This window comes from Polyodon spathula, chromosome 16 (genome assembly GCF_017654505.1).
Source record: "Polyodon spathula isolate WHYD16114869_AA chromosome 16, ASM1765450v1, whole genome shotgun sequence".
NCBI classification, from domain to species: Eukaryota; Metazoa; Chordata; class Actinopteri; order Acipenseriformes; family Polyodontidae; genus Polyodon; species Polyodon spathula.
The window spans coordinates 13,656,827-13,677,142 of record NC_054549.1 but is presented as its reverse complement, the minus strand read 5'-3'; the positions used below and the strand labels follow the sequence as shown (position 1 = coordinate 13,677,142).

Genomic DNA, 20,316 nt, shown 5'->3' with positions numbered 1-20,316 from the left:
ACAAATTAGCTTCCATTGATTAACACTAAGTGAGACAAACATTAACCTATTTGAATTATGACATGGACATTTAGCCTACCCACAGCAGAGCTAAAGCCTCATTACCAAAGCCTACAGTGTTATTGAGAACAAAATCACATTCTTTTTAGGAGGCTTTTAAAAGGAACAGATGAGCTTTGGGAAACTGCAAAACATTTACCATGGCAGCTTTGACAAACCGTATATTAAAACAAAACATTTTAGCAGGTTTTATATTCCTGCAGTCATTTTGGTTTAATTATTAATAGCAATTCTTTGAATACTGTGTCAAATCTGACCTGTGTCCCTAAAATCAGTTTAGTCAGGAAATCGCTTTAGTATTAAAAATGAAAACAAGCCAAAGTCACTTGCTGTAAATAGCCTTCTTCCAAGAGGGGTATCATATAACCTCATACCTTAACGAAATCAATCACTCAAAACATAACCCTACAAAAAATCCTGGATTCCCTATCGAGCTAGACAGCACTTTTACACACAGTAAAAACAAGAAACAGACAATAACATAAAGGGTGAATGCCAAGGGCAACTGGGAAGCAATTGGGGGTAACCGTCTATTCAGCAAACAAATCTCAGTTTTTTTTTTACTTTAATTCAACATCTGGTTTCTGCAGTGTGGAGTTTAATAAACTGGCAGTTTGTCAAACTTTTTTTTTTTTTATTGTTCCGACTTTCCTACAAGACCATTTCTTTTATAAGAATTTCACAGTAACATTTCACAGGTACGCTACAATGTTTTAACAACTTCTTTAATTTCCTACAGTAACTTGTCCAGAAAAAAAGGGATAACTCGAATAGGACCTTACCAGGATTATCAAGATTAATATAAATGCTATGCTATTTTTATACTAGTAATGGTTGTTGAAAAAACAAGGCATCATAACGGCTTATATTAATCCAGTTGCAATTACTTTGACAGTCTTCAACATTTACATCAAAAAAGACTTAAAGATTCACAGGGATTTGGGGACTAGATACTGTACAGCAGATTTTACACATGGATTTACATTACCCATTATTTTGAACTTTACGGAGAGGTTAAGGACACATGTCCATCTCCCTTAACTAAGTGTATAACTGGATCTGTGTATTTCATTGTAATATAAAGTATTAAATATTGTGCTACTGGGTCATTTGCAGAAAAAAGGGGGGACAAAATAAAAACAAAAATGGCTAACAAAGGACCCATTGAAAAATAAATGCAAAGTTACCTGTCATTCACGTTCTTCCCAAAAAATTGTATAAACACTGATTGCAGATGCACATTTCCCCTACCAGACTAGTGGGAGGAAGACTCCAGGAATTAGAAAGATACAGATCTACATCTTGATAGACATATGTTTATTGCAATAGGCTTGGGTCTTTTAAAAAAAAAAAAAAAAAAAAAAAAAAAAAAAAAAAAAAAAAAAACCTTTTAAGAAGTGACAGAACATAAAAACTGCCTCCTAAAAATAATTGTACTTTGGTAATAGTCTACCTTGATAATTCACTGGAATTCTAGGATTTTCTCTCCCCCATTTTTGGCTCAAGTAGTTAAACAGTAAAACACACTTTAGGTTATACCGTGAAACGAAAACCTATAGATCTTGTTTTGATAGACAGAGAGGATATTTGATATGCAAACTGGGTTATGAATCAATTTAATGTCACCATGACAGGCCTTTCCCAATAAGGCAACACATGAAAGCCAGGCAGAAATAGCATAACATCTTCAGATCAGATTCCTTTAATAATTGAAACAGAGAGTGTCTTTAGAAAAGACTGCTTTTATTACAAAATTATACATACAATTGACGACATCCTTAAATATATTATTAAACTTCTATAGAGAAAGGTTTTATTGTGTAACACCCCAGGATATTCTCTCGTCAGGAAAAGTGGTTAAACAAAATTTTAAAATTAAATAAATGAATTATAAACCCAAGCCAGAAAAAAAAGGTGTCTTTCATGAAACAGAGATGTTATTTCTTCAACACTCCCCAAAACAATGTCAATTGAAAAGAGAACCCATTCAGCAAGATAGCTTTAAAAAATTAAAAGGATTTTAAGAAACACAACTGGAAACCCTTGTGCATGGCTTTGTATCTGACATTTCAGGATCTTACACAGACCTGATTATACTTCTTCTATAATAAATGTAGTAGAAACAAACACTGGTGAAATGATATCCGTGCTATGTTACTCATCTCTCTGATTTGGTTTTTAATACATTAAGAACAAGTCTTGTTAGTGCTTGGATCCAGGGGAACCACACATTGATCCACCTAGAAATCCAAGAAGTATGTGCTGCTTTTCTGTAGTGACAAAGGGGAGCCTTGCAAATGTGAATCATTGTTATGTACTTGTGACCATTTTCACTGAATGGTCACAATTCGCACTGTAATTACCACTGGGACTGTGGGGGAGGGTGGGCATTGAAATACAGAACATATGGAAGCTACCATTTGTGCTTACAAACTGCTTTAATATACATAAACTCCAGGTCGATGCCCAAAATCAGCCCAAAGCTCTATATAAAGACTGTTCGGAACAACACATTTCTGATAGCAATTCAAATCTGGTTCAAGTCCACAGGAAACCTAAAACTTAGAAAGCAGTCGAACTTGGCAAGAGTTAACAAAGGCAGTCGAGTTTCCCTGGCAACTTGAAAAAGAAGTGTGACTGCCTATTGTTACCCAAATAGTTTTTAAAAATAGTTTTTCTCCAACAGGTACCGTATGTGGGCTAAAGTCCGAGTGCCAAACCTGTGGGTATTGATCATTTCCTTCGTACTAAATAAATAAATAAATAAATAAATAATAATTATGTCCGGGTTTGTGCAACTAAACACAGCATTTTCTTGCAGCTTTGTGGGTACCAACTAATGAACCCGTCTGACAGATTTCAAAATCCAGCTGGTACCAAATAAAGAAAAAAAGGCATCTGAAGGCGACACCAAAACATATTTAAACATTATATTTTTCTCTTTAAAGTTCAACCACATTTCTTTTGCAGGCACATCTGGGCTGCTGAAGGCACACTAAATCATGGATAAAATAGGCTCTGAATAATGACTGCCAACTTTCAGCCCCTCCATGATGGGGGGAGAAGTGCTTTCACATGTCCAGCTCACATTACACTTTGCTGTACTTCTCTGTCCGTCCATTTTGGGTTAGTCAGTTCACTGAAAAACATTTAACGACATTGAAAAGGGGCTTAATGTGAGTGCCCAACTAGATATAGCACCTGTTTCCCAGTGCTACTGTAATCAGGAAATTAGAAAAACAATGTGTTGCGTCTTTAAAAGACTGACAATCGTTCCAGCAAACAACCACTGATAGGTGTGTGGTCGGAAATGATGGTTGACTGTTAGTGGTAGATGATGGCCTGTAAAGGACTGAGACACAAGTGTAAATTAATATAATACTGAATGCAGGTTGTGAGAAAAGATCCAATTTCCAGAACCATACACAGGGTGGATTCACAGGTGCTGAGTTTGTGGCACCTGCTTACAAATTAAGTGGCCTGCATCCAATCGCATTCAAAAGTTACTCGTGTTAAATGTAAAAAACACTACTGTATGCCTCTGGAGTCCTGCTTTTTCTTTCAAGTGATCCATCTGTGAAGACTAGAGGGCAAGCGTGTTCCTGTGTGTTAAGTCTCCACTAACACTACAGGCAGGCATTGGTTAGTTGGATTAATTAAGCGACAGCTGCCCAGCCGCCCACAGACTGCCTAGAAAAGCTAGAAACGCTGTCGCGAAAGGAAATGCAAAGACATCTTGACTGGATAATATAATATTATTCAACAAACAGTTTTGAAGCATATAATTTGATGAATAGTGCTATTAAAACATAATACAAAAGCCTAACCAGAACAGACACTTGTCCTCATTATATATATATATGCATTTTTTTGTGTTTCAATACTCATTCCAACACCACCATTGCAAGTGTTCTCTGTGCGTCAGTGGACTTTGTTGTCATGTACTGTGTTACGTTATTAGTTAGTTAGTTTTTTATTTTAAATATTTAGCATTCTTCATTTGCTTTTATATGTCTGCTATGTCTTTCCATCTGCCATTTCCCTCTGTATCTGTATCTTTATTTTTCTATTTTATTTTTCAAAATAAGACTCATTTATATTTTGTTTAATTTCTGTAAGTTGCTTTGGATAAAAGCATTTGTTAAATAACTCAATAATAATAATAAAAAAAAAATTCTAGAAGATACTATGAATCATGGTCCATAACCCATTGTGGTGCATACAATAATGAAGTGTATGCACAGACCTGGGGAATAGTTTGTGCAAGGATTTGATCAATATAAAAAGGAACTATACTTTGCTGCCTACAACAAGACAGCAATGTGAAACAATATATTCACACTGTACTGAAGCCCAGCAAAACAGGATAAGCAATACAACAACAAAAAAGGACAGCAATAAAAGCTGATCCTCCAAACAGATTGCATGTGCCTCTGTCGAATGCAAAACCCACCTTAGAGGGATAAACACGGCAGGGATCTGTAAAATATTGGAATTCTTTGTTTTAACCATTAGAAACCTTTCGTATGTTTGACAAACTGCAAACGCACACAACAATGTGCACCAAGGCTTTAGTAATAGGCATTTCACAATGGATTTAGGCCACATGTCAAAATGTGTGTTACAAAGCAAAAACTAAAAAGGAGGATTTAAAATTTAATAGAATGTAATCCATGATTCATATTCCTGTGCCAAGTTAAGCTACCAAAACGATAACTGAAGGCTGGAAGATCTCATCTATAGTATTGCATGATAGCAGTTGTGTTAACAAAATAAGCACCGTATGTTACCAAAAACACACAGTATATATTGCAGCATTCACCAGTAAAGAAAAAAATTAAGACAATAGCAATTAGTATCCTTATACAAACGCTAACAGCAATGCCATCAAAACGAAAAATATAAACTATATATTTAAAACTAAATAAAATCTGCTGCATGAATGGATTAATATGTCACGCCTCATTGAATGGGACTATTGCTTTTTCAAAGAATTCTCTAACAGAAGAGACATCAGATGTTTTTATTTTAGTTTTTTCTTATCTTAAAGAAACAGTGCCTCAAACAGTTTTAAAAATGTTATATTTAAGAATGTTGAAAACATCTGCTTTTATGCATTTCTTGTAAAATGTTATCAGTATAGGAAAACCACAATTTCTACATCAGTCCTTTGGGGGAACATAAACCAACCAAGGTCTATTGTAGAATAAAGCAGAATGTGCAGGCGGCCAGTATTAATATAACAGCACATGATAAAGAAAAGAGCAACACATTTCAGACTGTAATTTTATCATGCTTTTAAGATTAATGAACTGCAGTATTGCCTAATTGACCTTTACATTCCTGGTGAGCAAATGAAAGAAATGGCAATGAAGATTTAAAACAACAATGTGGGCAGTAACTATTTATTTACAGCTTCTAAAAGCTACATTTGCCAAGTCGCTGACAACAACCAGTCCTCTCACTGTATGACACTTCTACACTGGTGGTGCTTTAAAACCCAATGTGAATATTTAATTATGGTTTAACATGTTACTCTGGAGTTTTAGTCAATAGGGGGCTGTTCGCATGTGATTTAGCACACTGTATCTGCAAATAATTCTGTGACTAAATGACTAGTTAGGAAAATGACTAGTTAGGAGCTTCAGTAGAGCAATCGTGCTTTAGATGTATAAGGCTCATATGTACTGGGACTCAGGACTCTCCACTCAGAACAGAACATGATCTTATGCCACAGTTAATTCTAAATGGTCATGTAATCTAGCACTTGTGAACCCTCAGACTCGACGCTGGTCATTAAAGGCAAAAGGGATTAGGGCAAATCTGTTTGCGCTGTGACTGCTTACCTCCTGGTCTGTAAACAGCATCGTCTTCCGTGATGAAGGAAGTGATTTCTCCATTTTCCATGCGTTCGTAGCGGGATTTTTTTTTTTGGGTCTTCTTTTTGGACTTTTTGCTGGCCTCCTCAGCGGTCGCCCCGGTGTTGTCATTGTCCTCGTCCTCGCTGTGATCGCTCTCAGCGTAGTTCTTGGCTCCGCCTTCCAGAGTGCAGCTCCGGCGTGGACGGGAGTTCTCGCTCTCCCTCATCTTGTCTCTCTTGTCTCTGTCCCTGTCTCTGTCCTTTTCTTTCTCTTTATCCTTCTCTTTGTCGGCAGTCATGATTCGCCACGTGCCTTCCTCTGTCCTCTCACGGCTGGGCCTCCGTGAAAGGTAGACAGTCAGCCTGGGCTTCAGTCTTCTGAATTTACCACTCAAATCCAGGAAAAATTCAGCCACACCAACAACCCCAGTGTTTCAGATAGTCTGTAAAGTTGAAGAAAAGGGCTTATTAAAAATGGTGCTTATACTACACACTGCAAACATTACATACACGCACAAAAACAGTATATCCCAGTGATCATATTTTAAAATGAATAAATAAATAAAATCAAACCATTTGTTTACCAATTCACTTCAGAAGCATAAACAGCAACAGCATCAATTTCAATGCTCAAATAAAAAGATGGGATGTTATTTTTCACTATAAAAATAAAGCTGGGTCTGTCCGTCATTACATAATTCATGTTGCCAAAACCAGTAATCACAGTGGGTGTTTAAACATGGATTAGGAATGGGGAGTAGAAGTAAATACATTAGAAAACATGCTAAAAGTGTTTCTTGGCAGCCACAGCAGTGTGGTTCACAATAACATTACTCTCAGGCAGCCGTTGATCTCCTGTGTAGAAAACAACTGACAAAGCAGCTGCTTCTGTCGTCATATATAATACAAATACCCTCCTCTCCATTATAGCTCCACAGGTCAACCAATATTAATCACCTAATGATAAGTTACTGGGGTACCCTGTACATCTTTTATTTGTGTTTGCTAGAACAGAGTGAATCATGTACTGCCATAATGGACTGATCATCATCTAAAAAGGCAATTTGTTGTGACAGTGACACTGAATGCATAATAATAAGTATTAAAATAGGGATTTCTGCATTAGCCAAGTCAATAGTACACTTAATGAAATCAAGATAGCACCATTGCAGGCGATACAAGAGGTGGAAGAACCCGTCAAAAATATCAACTCTCAATTAACTAATGCGATGCAAGGGGAGCAGGGCCAAAAACGGTTCTGATTAAACAGAACACACCATGAACGCAGTACAGGATTCCATGGGCATTATAAAAATACACAAGGAGAGACAGCAGAGACAGTTCATTGTGCACAGTTCTCTGAATGGTTCTCTGCAATCTGCTAATTCCAGTAAATAAATTAATTGGTATACAGGGCATTTTACGCTGCACAACAGTTGCAGTAGACATTCATTTCTAAGGGATACTGTTCATCCTTTGGGCCACAGTGCAAGATCAGGCAAAACTAAAACACCAAAAAAACAAAAAAGAAAACATCTAATATATACAGTACTAGCAATGTGCATATAAAAAGAAAAGAGTTGTACACCAGTACAAACACATAGCTTACAGAGGGTTCCTGTTGGACTCCAGCTTTTGTTGAACCTTACCCATGCAGATTCAAGCCCTAAACCCTCTTTTAAAGACACCAGCTGTCTTATTAATGCAAAAAAATCCCCTTGAGTAACAACAACTGCAAAGCCCTGGGGGGACTCTAACAAAAGCACCTAATTTCTCCAGTTACATCCCTACTTTAAAATCTGAAACGTTAGCGTGACTGTAGACAATACACATTTCTCTTTTATTAAGTGTTTAAATTAAACTGACACCCCATCTCGCAAAACTAGACTGTAAAATAGTTTTCCATCAGTATCAAGGCCATGCTACAATATATGAAAACAGAAAAAAAAATCAACTCAGGCACAAAGAACCAGAAACTTTTTTTTTCTAATGAGGAATTTCCACGCAGTACTAAGCCATTATTTGTTTGGCAAGGTTCTTCATTAACAAGGTAATTAAAACAAACCACTTGGCCGTTTTATTGAATGCTTTCAAATCCCAGATAAAAAAATAACACAAAAAATTATAATTTGTTTTGTTAGGTCATAATTGCTGTCAACAACAGCCAATAAAACGAGCTGCAAATTGTATGCCAAGACAAAAATCTGCAAGCAATATAAAGCTAATAAAAAAATAATTTGAAAAATAAAAAAAAAAACACACAAGCCCATATTCTGAATTGTACATTTTGGAAATCACAGATAGATATAAATTATTTAAAAAAAGAGAATTATTGAGAGCTAATAAATATTTGGTGGTTGTATTTTTAGAGAGCTCAGAATTAACCAAAAACACTAGATTAAAGTAGAACTACATTGAGCGAATAGGCTTTCCAGAAGTTGTCACAGTGGATCAGCTCTCCAGCCCACTATTGACCCCATGCACTGGAGGGATTAAGGGTCTCTCACAGCAACACCTGTCTATTTCAGATCTGAACTAACCCATGAGATTCTGGTTAGCTGGACTAATTTTTTCCATGTCAATGACCTTATATTGTCTGCCACCTGGTCAAGAATTTGTGCAAACAATTGGTGTGACGGAGGTCAAATGCATTCTTCTACCAGAACCATTTTAATAAGCTAGAGAAGAGGGGAGCAGACAACGCAAAACAAACACAGCTATATTTTTCCAAACTGATGCATATTGATTTTATATAGTGCTTGGTTTGGGGTCTTGTTTGAAACTCACATTTTCTCATAGCATGAATTAAATGTTCACGTGGTTAGCAGATTTTTATTCCAGCACAAAGGATGTGAAAAAGGGTGTTTTTCAATACTACAGTACTTAGATCTGTACTGTTCTAACAAACACTATTTTGTTTCAACTGACAAAAGGCTTTAGATATGACTACAATGTTTTTGCAATGCCACACTGTATTGCCCTAATGCTTTTTGTTTTTATATAAACAAATCAACCATGTATTGTCTGACTACCTTGGTTTTAAAGTAAATACAGGTTTGTGTCTACAACAGGGCTAGAAAAGGCTTGCACTCACTTCTCTGCTTGCTACACTGAATAACAAGTTGTCACAGTGCTGCAGTCTAAAATGGCAGAAGCAATTTTTCCAAACTGTTCTCAATAGTGCAATCACATAAGTAGTACATGGTGCACTTTATGTACGTGTCAGAGTTAACAGAAAGAGGGCTTCGAAAAGTCGAACAACTGTATTGAGAATCTATGTTTTAATTGAGTTCTTTGAAAGCCCTGGGAAATCACACAGTCCATCTAGGAGTCTCTTTAAATTGTGCATAGCTTCATTTTAATGAGTTTTTTCAGCATTTACTTCCCCTAGAGGAATTGAAGAGAAACACACCAGTGTTTTAAATGCAATGCTTATTTGCTTCGACAGAAAGAAACAGCAACAACATGAATACAAATCTGTTTTAATATGACACCAATAAAAATGCTAAATTGAAATAACATTGCAGATCTTGAATCTCCTCAGTGAGCACTTTTGCATAGTTACATCTGGGAAGATTTGTACCTTCACTTATCCAAGATGAAGAAAGAAGTGTTTCTATGCAGTTCAGTTAGATTTTAGCCATTGCTATAGTATCCTACATTCTGAAAAAGAGAGAGAAAAAAGGATCCAGAACTCAGGGTTAGCTTTTGAAGAGCCACGTGTTTTCAATCACCTATCCCCCAAAGGGATTCAAAATCTTTTCAAGCACTCTTTCAGGCAGTTATGCCTTGCACATGTATTTAGCAATGTTATTAATTCAGGTTTTGTTAACATATGGCAAGAAAATTATTTTCTCATGCAATTTCTAACCCTTTTCATCCTTCCATCGATCTTATGGAATTATTGCAAACAATCATTAATACAGCGTTGTTAGATCGAAACCAGCGTGATCTATTGATAGGGCAACAAACCATGGTACAACAGAATAATATAATGGAAACTGGGGCAAACCTGAGAAGTCAGACTGAGTTTCATATGTGCAAATATATATATATATATATATATATATATATATATATATATATATATATATATATATATATATATATATATATATATATATATATATACACACACACACACACACACACACACAAATACAGTACTACATTATATGCATGATACACATTTATAAAAGCTTGGGTTTTACGGATAGAACATCCTTAAAGCTCCTATAGATCTGGAAGTACCACTTACTGGCAAAGCCAGGTCAGCAAACATCAACATGGCCGACTAAATTATTTACAGTGATCTGGTGGCCTTTTACTCAGCATCTCCAAGCAGATGGAACAAGAACAAGCAATCCATTCGAAAAGCCATTATTGCTCTGCCAAGAGCACCTCCACTCTAGATACCACAGGATGGTATTACCTCTAATTAGGCAAAGCTTTTGTTTTTGGAACAGCAGGCCATACAGATCCAGCCACCCACAGCATGCAACTGTCTTTAGGAGCCTCAAAGTCAAAGTCAATGCACATATTCAATGTGTAGGCTATGTGTTGCAGTTTGGAGCACATACTGGCAGAAGGAATGAATAAATAAATAAATAAATAAATAAATGAGAAACAGTAAGTAATCCAAACCCTTTTAAAAAGCCAAATTAGTTTTCAGAATATTCTGTTTATTCAATGTAGCACCCTCACAAAAATACTGTACAATGTATCCTAAGAGACATGGATAGAGTATCATTACCTTTTCATATAAGATACTGTAACAGTATATTTTCTTACATTTTGTTTTTGTATTACAATTATTTTATCATCATGTGGAATGAAATTCACATATTTCATTTCCCATTTCCATAAAAAAAAAAAAAAAAAAAAAATTACATCTGTCAGTAATCAGGCAGCTTCAGAAACCAAGAGATACCAACAGCACTGCCCTCAGTCATAAAACATGCATTCTCTTATTGCAGATATGAGACTTAAGGAACTTACCTAGAGCATGTGTCTTATCAAAATATAACCTAAAAAGAGGGGTTTACGAAAAATAAAAAAGGGTTTAGAACAAAGGATTGTTGACTAAACGCAGGTACAAGTTTTTAAGCAGTGTACAGTAGCTCTGTTGCAATCAGGAGATTAACTATGCTTATTCATGTGTGAAATGGAGACTTGATCCCTGACTGATACAATATGCTGCCTACAGCAAACAGACGGCATATTTTTCATAATGCCTAACAAATGTAATATATTACATTACATATCACATCCTTTGTTGTATATGCAGAATGCAGACCTAAAAATACATTGTGTTTAACATAACAAAAACTGGCTTTAAGAAGCATGACCTTTGCACTTGGCTTTCAAACTGTATAACCAGTCTCATTCTGAAGAAAACATTAAACTGTCACTCAAAAGATGAAATGTAAAAGGAAACGCAAAAAACTGAGTTACTGCACACCGAGTAACAAAGATAGCTGCTCAGGCTTCAAGGCTCTTAAAGAAACTCTTATTTCAATATCCCAACCTTCCAACAACAAAGAAAGGGACATTTTAATTGCATATCATTTCCTTTAACAGTATTTAAAGGTACCTTCTGGTTATTTAAAACAGATCAAGTAGTCTACTGCTAATATTAGAATCCTAGAAAAGCAATACTTGACAAGATGTCTCTCAACTCTATATCCCAACATGTTTTTTTTGACATGTTTTGATAAGTTACAGGAGGCAGTTTGCTGAGAATACCTGGATGTCAAGCAATGAAGCAGTATGGAAAGAAAAATTCTGTAGGTGGGCCAACCAACATGATGGCAGTTCACGGTCTAACCCCGACCTCCAACCACAATACAAACAGTAACAGAAACCCAAGCTTTGAAAGCTGGTGGTCTGCTGCAGTGGTCACCTAGAAACAAGAAGAGCATTTCACCCCAGAGTATATTTATCCCAGAACAGTAGAGAAATAGGTCAAGCATTTACAATGGTGCTGTCTTTGCTACACAGTAAGAAAGACCAATGCCAAAGAGCGATTATCCCACAGTCCAATATTGTTCAGGACACAAAAATCATGTAGTCCAGTCAGGAAAGATCAAATCCTTCAATTACTAATGAGACCCACACATACTCATTCCATTTATAATTTAATAAGACAGAAATGCCCTTTTACAATTTCCATCAAACAAGCATGCCCTCACTTAAGAGCCAAGAAACAGCTCTACTCTAGAAATGCCAGCTACTGTACAGTACAGCTTTCCAATTATTCTACAATTAGTATTTAGACACAACACTAGTCTAGGCATGCGCATATATATAAATATGGAGACACCTTTTGCATCAGCACAGTATTTAAGGAAAAAAACATTATCCAAAAAGGTCAGTTCACAAGTATTACATTTAGGCTAGTCATCAAAAACCCTTTAAATATTGTATACAAGCCTGACAAACAAGACAAGCTGCATGACGTGTAATATATCCTAAACTATCAACTTTTTATTCCAGTTCCCCGTTCACGATACATTTATCTTGAAAATTAAATTTTACAACCAACGGCATCCCATCAAGCTTATGGTTGGCCACAGAAAGCAGTAAAATACATTATGTGGCATCAGCTTGTCTGTTCTTTCACAAACGCCATTATTATGCATTAAATTACTGTAATTCCCATTTTATATTAAAGCTGCAGCCTAGGGAATTCACACTTGATAACAGTAATTGAGACCATGAGGAATGTAAGATGCAAGGTTAAGAAAATTATACACAATTATTCTGCAAAAAAAAAAAAAATCTTGTTTCAGCTTTGATAAAGTGAAAGAAAGAAACTTTCCAAAGTAATTATTTTATTGTGTCAAGAGCTTTCATGCAGCAGCTAACAATTAAGGGTTGATGTAAAAGTTTTGTTTCAAATGGACTCTGTCTGGTTCGTTTAATTTGAAACAATGTATCAATGTGTTTGCTGTTCACACTTGCCTGCAAGCAAAGGGACCCAGTTCGTTCAGATGCAACTAAAAAAATGTTTTTTTTGGTCCTTTTCCATTTTTTCAGGACTGACTTCATTTTTGTTCACAATGCAGTTTGCAAGTGCACTGAGTTTGCTTATATGGTCTGTGAACCAGATATTTGCAATATCCTGAAAGGTATCTTGAAAGACGGCGGCTACTGAGGTATTGCTCCAGTTTTCGATTCTTACATATTGATTTATATCAGAGCTTTACTTTCTCACACTGTCCGTGTAATTCGGGCTACCCGATTTGCAGAGTGAAAAATTGGACTTTTTTCTTCAATATACTGATGCTGTACCAACTCCTAAGCCGTTAAAATAACAGTAAACTGTATAGCTTAAATTAAACATCGGGTGTATTTATTGTAGATAATAATCCATTACAAAAATCCAGATTTAAAAAAGATAAGCTATTACCACTTAAACATGATAAACACAAATCAGAATGATTAAACAAATAATCCATAAGATTGCTTTTCATTTTTTTTATGGCGCTAACAAAACCCAGTAAATGACTGCTATTATCTTGCTGAGCACATTGATGCAGTTTTGTTTTTCCTCAGAATATGAACTAATCTATGTGCAAAATGTTTAATTCCAAGTGCTGTTAGGTTTTAAAGTTTGTTTTCTATGTGCAAAATGACTGAGTCCCGCTGTTGGTCACATTGATATTTAGCAAGCAATCCAGACTGTGCATTTGCCAAAATGGACCGAGACCACCTCTTTAGGACTTTGTTGTTCACACATCACACCAAACCGTACCAGGGGCGGGCCAAACCCTCTAAAGCGGACCCAGTGTGAACTCAGTCTAATATTCTGGACAGATAATGGAAACAAATAGCGTAGCTTTTTTTTCCTAGTAGCAGAGGGACACATAATATATCACAGCATGTCCTGATGAACTTGGGGTAGAAACATTACACTCTCAATACTGATTGGAAAATAAAGAAAAAAAGCAAGACTCTAATCTGAAAGGATGACACTGTATATCACTTCTGGACCTGTAACAATCAAAATGCAGAAAAATGTTCACTAGCGTTTAGGTAAAATCAACAATATGATCATATATAGCAAAACCATGGAAACCAACATCAATTGACACAAAGCCATTTCATAAATGCAGTAATGAAATCAAGGATGTGTCTCCTTGTTTGTATAATACAGGGCAGGATCCGTTTAGCTGCACTCGGCCAAATATAATCCTGCCGAGCGTAATTAGACCAGAAAGACACAGCTTCTGGTTCATTATCGCTTGCAGTAATTAAGATGCAGGCTCAGGGCGGCCCAGGAAGAATACAATACTTTCATTCCTGGCACTTCGTAGTACAACTATGAGGTATGCACAACTGTGGTGGACCAATAGGTATAATTGTTGCTACTGCACAGCTTGATATATATATATATTAAAAAAAAAAAAAAAAAAAAAGTTATTGTATATCAAACACATCTCAATAATAACCGTTACAAAGTCACTGGCATGAACAGATGCAATTTGCAATGAGAACGACATCAATCTTGAGTGTGGAAATGAACACTGAGTAATCCAATACTATAATTCAAAACACATTCTGGCAATATAAGCAGCAAGAACAATTAGCCCTAAAAAAAATAAATTAAATTAAATTTAAAAAGCACCAGCCTAAGGTTTAAAAGCACATCCACCTGTTTTTTTTTTATGTCAACACCCAAAAATGAGAAGAGGGTCAGTGGAAGTTAACCACAAATATTTAAATTTAAAAGGATGGCGTCCACAGCTCTAGTGTCACTTGAAATGCATAAAGATTACAGTAATGTGTCTATTAATCTGTTTGTATTTTTCTTGTACGTAGCAGTCGCCAATTATTTTTGTATTTTCTCCCAATTTAGAATATCCAATTATTTTTAGGCTCAGCTCACCGCTACCACCCCAGCGCTTACCTGGGAGCGGCGAAGACGAACACACGCTGTCCTCTGAAGTGTGTGCCATCAGTCGACCGCTTCTTTTCACACTGCACCATGCAGCCACCTCAGAGCTATAGCATCTGAAGACAACGCCGATCTGGGCAGCTTATAGGGCAAGCCTGCAGGCGCCAAGGCCAGACTATACAGGTCACTGGTACGTGGTGACCTGAGAACACCCTGGCACCTTGGCCCCCATCCGCGGTCAGCAATGGAGTAGCCTAGACTCAAACCGGCGAAGTCCAGGCTATAGGGCGCATCCTGCACTCCGCGCGGAGTGCCTTTACCGGATGCGCCACTCGGGAGCACCTTGTTTATTGTTTTTAATTAAAAAGTGATTTCAGTTGATAGAGTGATAACGCTGATCAAAACACATCACGACTCCACTGCACCAGGTGTCATGTCTAGGAGATATAATCCCTACTGGGTTTTTAGAACTTCTCTGTGTGTGTGTGTGTGTGTGTGTATTTCATTGACATAGTGAAATAAAGGAGTGTTGTATGTTCTATCTGACTTACACATGAAATACTTATAATTAATAAAGCAGTACAGCTCAAACAGAGTACAAAGCTACTGTACACTAAATCAGTTTACAGCAATCACCAACACCACCACTACTACAATCCGCGAGCACTCTGGTCAATATGTGCCACATTTCGGTGCCAAATGAAGCTGGGTATACACAATATTCTACTTTTTTATGTTAATAATAGCTCAATACAGTACAACACACTGCACAGAGCACATGACGCTCTTTGAAATGGGTGCTGAATTTAACAGCTTATTCAGTTACACATGTATCTGCCTAAGGCTTTGATGGTTTCCAGGGGACATAACAGGCTGATGCTATAACACTAGAAGATACTTGCAGTGTTGTAAAAGCAAAACAGAAACAATCAAGAGAACAAAGACTCCATTATCAACTTACCTACACCTAGACTGGTATACTGGCCTTTTTGCCTATTATTGCGATTATACCTGCTGCAATAAAAGATAGTAAATAGCAATGGAATTTATACATTTTGGCAGCAAAATAGAACTAAACAAAAAAGTGATCTTTCCAGTCAAAATGGTTTGGTTTACATTAAGAGTTGTGCTTTATCAAATGTGTGTACTAAAAGTACAGCTTTTGCCAAGTTAAAAGAACTACAATAAAGAAGCAACCGCAAAATGAATACATAATTTAAAAAGTACGAATGCGCCTGCTGAAGCATGTGAACATTGCAATATACAGCAAATGTGGCTTTAGTGATTCATCCCTGTTTGTTATATTTAAAACTGATGCAAATGACTATTAGACATCTACACACAGTACACTATGTAGGATGAACTCATTACACTGGATATGCAAATACATATATTAGCAAACAAGATATCATGATTCCCTCAACAGTTTTTTTTTTTTTTTTTTTGTTTCGTAAGCAAACATGGCAATGACTGAAGTAGAACTGTAGCCTCTGTACTAATATTCACTTAATACACACACAAATAAACAGCTAATAAGCAATGAACTAATAACCTTGGGCTGTCTATTAATGCCATTACTTTATAGAACAGTATGAAGTATAAATAGTAGCTAGCTCCATTTCTCACCGTCAACCATGTTATTACTATACTTGCTCCATCATTAAATATTTATCCTCTCACAGTGCCGGCTAGCACCAAGGTGATAAGTGTTTAGAAACTGAAATATTTTTACAACAAAGGCACGTTTATTCAAAAGGATTATCTACAAGTGTGCATTTAATCAGCAGAAGCCAGCGCTGAGAAATCCCTTTCCGACACACTCTGAAAAGGTTTTTATTTATTTTTTTCTTGCCATTATCAGGAAAGAAAATCAAATTTTTGGCTTCTTTTTGGATTTCAATAGGAAATGGAGTGCCTACAGTGTGTTTTGACTGCTTGTAAAAGTGAATTCAGTGGGGATTTGTTAGTCTGTCAGATTTAGGGATAGAAATTTATCCTGCTTTGAGATTACAGCTCTTTGCTTTTCTGGCTCAGTTATCATAGTCACAGCTCTCTAGTATAAACACCTGCTGCACACACTTAATATAATCCTCAAGTTGGGTCTAAAGAAAGACAAAGGCGTTACCTCCTTCCAGAAACAATGCTTATTTAGTACAGTAAAAAAATAACAACATTAATTCTTGAGCAAAACCCAGTAACACCTTTCATAATTGATGGAAATTCAGAAAGTGCACCATTACCAAGATTAGATCACACAAATGATTGATGGTGTTTTGCTGTATTAAAGCTTAATTAACACAGGAACTGGAAAAACGGTGTGTACAAATGTGACCAATTATTAACATTATGGTGGACACAAACTGTGCATCAAAGAAAAGCTAAATATTAAAAACACTTTTAAGATGAACCCAAATTAACCTTAATGAACACTACTGCAGCATGAAGGGTGAAAAACCACTTCTAATCAATATTTATCAACAGAAAAGGGATAGTAGATTTTGACAGATTAACCAAAGGGATAAATGTTCCAATTCAAAATTCCTGTCAATTTGCCAAAATTGCACAAAAAATGATCTCCACAACTCAATAATGCTGCCTCGCTTAAAGTATCTTCCAAGACTGGTAGACACTACACTGAATTATTTTGTGAAGTTCAAAATAGCCCTGAATCACTCCTTTTAAGCTGTAACAGCCATTTCCCCCTTGAGAAACAATGCTGACTCCCGCTTGGCTGTGCCAACACAAAATTTACAGCCATCATTTCCCATGCTATTGTTAGCAGAGGCAAGAGCCAGGCTCACTTGTCAAGTAAACAGCTTTGAACCAAAAAGGAATCATAGAAGATTAATCTTTTCTCTTTTTTATTTTTTTTTAACAGTGCATTAGTTTCATTCCTCTGGAAAACATATTTGCTAGAAATGATTTACAGGTTACAAAATTCAACTTGTGTAAAAACAAAACCATCTCAAAAGCAAACATTTTTAGAAAAGATGAACTCTATAGACATTAAATGTGTATGTTAAATGACAAATCAGACTTTAACCAATTACCTATATTAATACAATGGCAAAAATCCCTCACTGTATTGCTTCTCTTTTTTTTAAACATATTTAAAACCAAACTTTTCCCACACTTGGTTCCATTATTTACAGTGCCAACAGTCAATTTTTTATGCAAAACAAAAAACAAAAACACTACATCATTCCCTGCACTTGAAAGCTTTGAAATAGTGCTTAGATGCAATTTACATTTTCTACTTCTAATTCTTCTATTTAAAAAGGTCATCATTCACACTGCTGCCTCCGGCAAAACTTATCAGATTACTAATTGATACGCAAAAGAACTGTATTCCAATCAAAGAGTATCATGTTAAAATGGAACCACTTCAAAATGACCAGGCCTGCCTGTTTTCTTCAATAAACTGCTGTCTTTAAAAAGACTGTCTGAAAGGATTAAATAACCTAGCATACTGTGTGGACTATTATTTATTTATTGTTTTAACTGGGGTGGGGGGCTGGGGAGGGGCAGGCAGAACACATCTACAGAAAAAAAAAAAATCAATTGTCTACCTTTCTGGAGAAGCTAAAGAATAGCCAGCCAATGCATATCCAAAAATGTCTCAAAACTTAAGAGATTAAAAGAAACTTGCATACAGTACATACTGCTAAGCATTGTTTGACTTCACAAAAAGGCATTTAAAATGACACACTTCTAAATCTATTGTTTTACAGTTTTTTTTCAAACCTGCCCTACTACTGTAGACGATTTTGGTATACATGTTCATTCTCTCATTTAGATGGTATGGTTCCCTCAAGCTACCCCGAAGCAACTTTAAAAACAGACAAGCGCCTGTTCAGTTTACTTATAAAAGAACTAATGCATGTTGCATTTTTTATTTCTAGGGTTCGTTACAAAAGCACCATTAATGTTAATGCTGCAATGAGAATATAGGAGGGCCTGTGTGGACCTTTAATTTAAAATGTTTGATTGAATTAGCACAAGTCCAGCTGTCCCCTTACTAAACAAACAAATAGCTCAGTTGATTGTGGGAACATTTAGACTTTGGTTTTAATATTTTAAATTGCATATGGACTGAAGAGGTTTCAACGTTAAGGAAATGTTTTTATTCTACAACAAAGGATTGTTTATAATCTCAATGATTGCTGATGGATTAATTTAAACTCTGATCCAGCAAGAACATAATAAAAACACACACACTGCAAAAGTAGGGCCTTCGTAAAGACCTCTCACTGCACCGACTCTCACCTGTAAATCTCACTAATTACATCTGTCCCTGCTCGAACTCATAATCTGTTACAACAAGCCCTTCAGCCCAAACCCAGCTGCAGTAGCAAACATGAGTTTGGATTTTAAATGAGTAATCCTCACACATTACCCGCCGATGCATCACTTTCAACAGTCAAAGAAAAACTAGTGTAACCCAAGTCAATTCTGTCATGCAGACAGATTAAATAACATTGCTGCCACAGCCTGCCAAACACCCAGCTGCCACAGTACAAGTGCTCCAGTACCTCACACTAAAAAATCCTGCTTTAAAATTCCCTTTGATCACAGTTTTCCATTGATTAGGTGAATGTGGGACATTTGCTAATTTGTACAGCATTAAGAGAATCACAATTTTATGAAATGGTTCCCAAACTAGCGTTGGTAATTGCATTGTGTTACACAATAGACTTACACAGTTGAGAATTACTGCAGTTTAACCCATCACATCATACAATACCACATGCAACCAATACTTAGTTTGTACAAAAAAAAAGTTTCCAACTGACTGTTAATTAAAGAATATTACCAGCCAATTAAACTACTTTTTCCAGCCTCCTCTTTGCACACCACGGTACAAGGCTATGCACAACATTAAACAGAAATACATGGTCCATAACACCCACTTGATGCTTGGGACCTTTGACCAAACTGAAAAATGGCTGCCTTGTTAATCTTTGTGCCTGCATGGGTTGCCAAACAGACACAACAAAAAAAAGTAATAGGAACACTAAAAACTTTCCAGGAGCTGTAAAAACTAACTTTAAAAGAAACAACCAACCACAAACACATTCTTTGTGTTATAACCGATCAATTGCCAACCAATTACCTCAAGCCAAACGCTAGAATTTACAACACCCTCCCACCCAGGTATATTAAATCACTACTGAATCATAAAGCCAGGGTTCACATTTTATTGCAAAGTCGTAGGTAGTATTGTAGGATGTTTAGGAGTTAGAAATAAATGTAAACACCACAAACTGGTTTCAAAAGACCCGGATTACCACTAATCTAGGTCTGTCAAAGATAACCTTAGATAGAACTACTGATAAGGAGTATCTTGGAAACCAGCTGTAATGTATTAAATTGAACATTAAAACTCATTAGAGAATCAAAAAAGGCACTTACAGTATAACTCACTAAACATGAATATGATATGAAATCTGGTTTGATCCTGTATTAAAACCACAGCACTGTGTACTTGCCAACTAAA

At 36.2% G+C, this 20,316-nt stretch overlaps 1 protein-coding gene across 1 annotated transcript in view; it reads right to left on the bottom strand.

Moving 5' to 3' along the window:
- The window catches only part of LOC121328841 (arginine-glutamic acid dipeptide repeats protein-like), a 104,797-nt gene that overhangs the window by 73,748 nt on the left and 10,733 nt on the right, over nucleotides 1–20,316 (bottom strand). Inside the window, exon 2 of the mRNA XM_041273937.1 lies at nucleotides 5,907–6,363. Within this exon, the coding sequence (XP_041129871.1) occupies nucleotides 5,907–6,219 (313 nt within the window). The 5' untranslated portion in view covers nucleotides 6,220–6,363. The remainder of the gene's footprint in view (nucleotides 1–5,906; nucleotides 6,364–20,316) is intronic.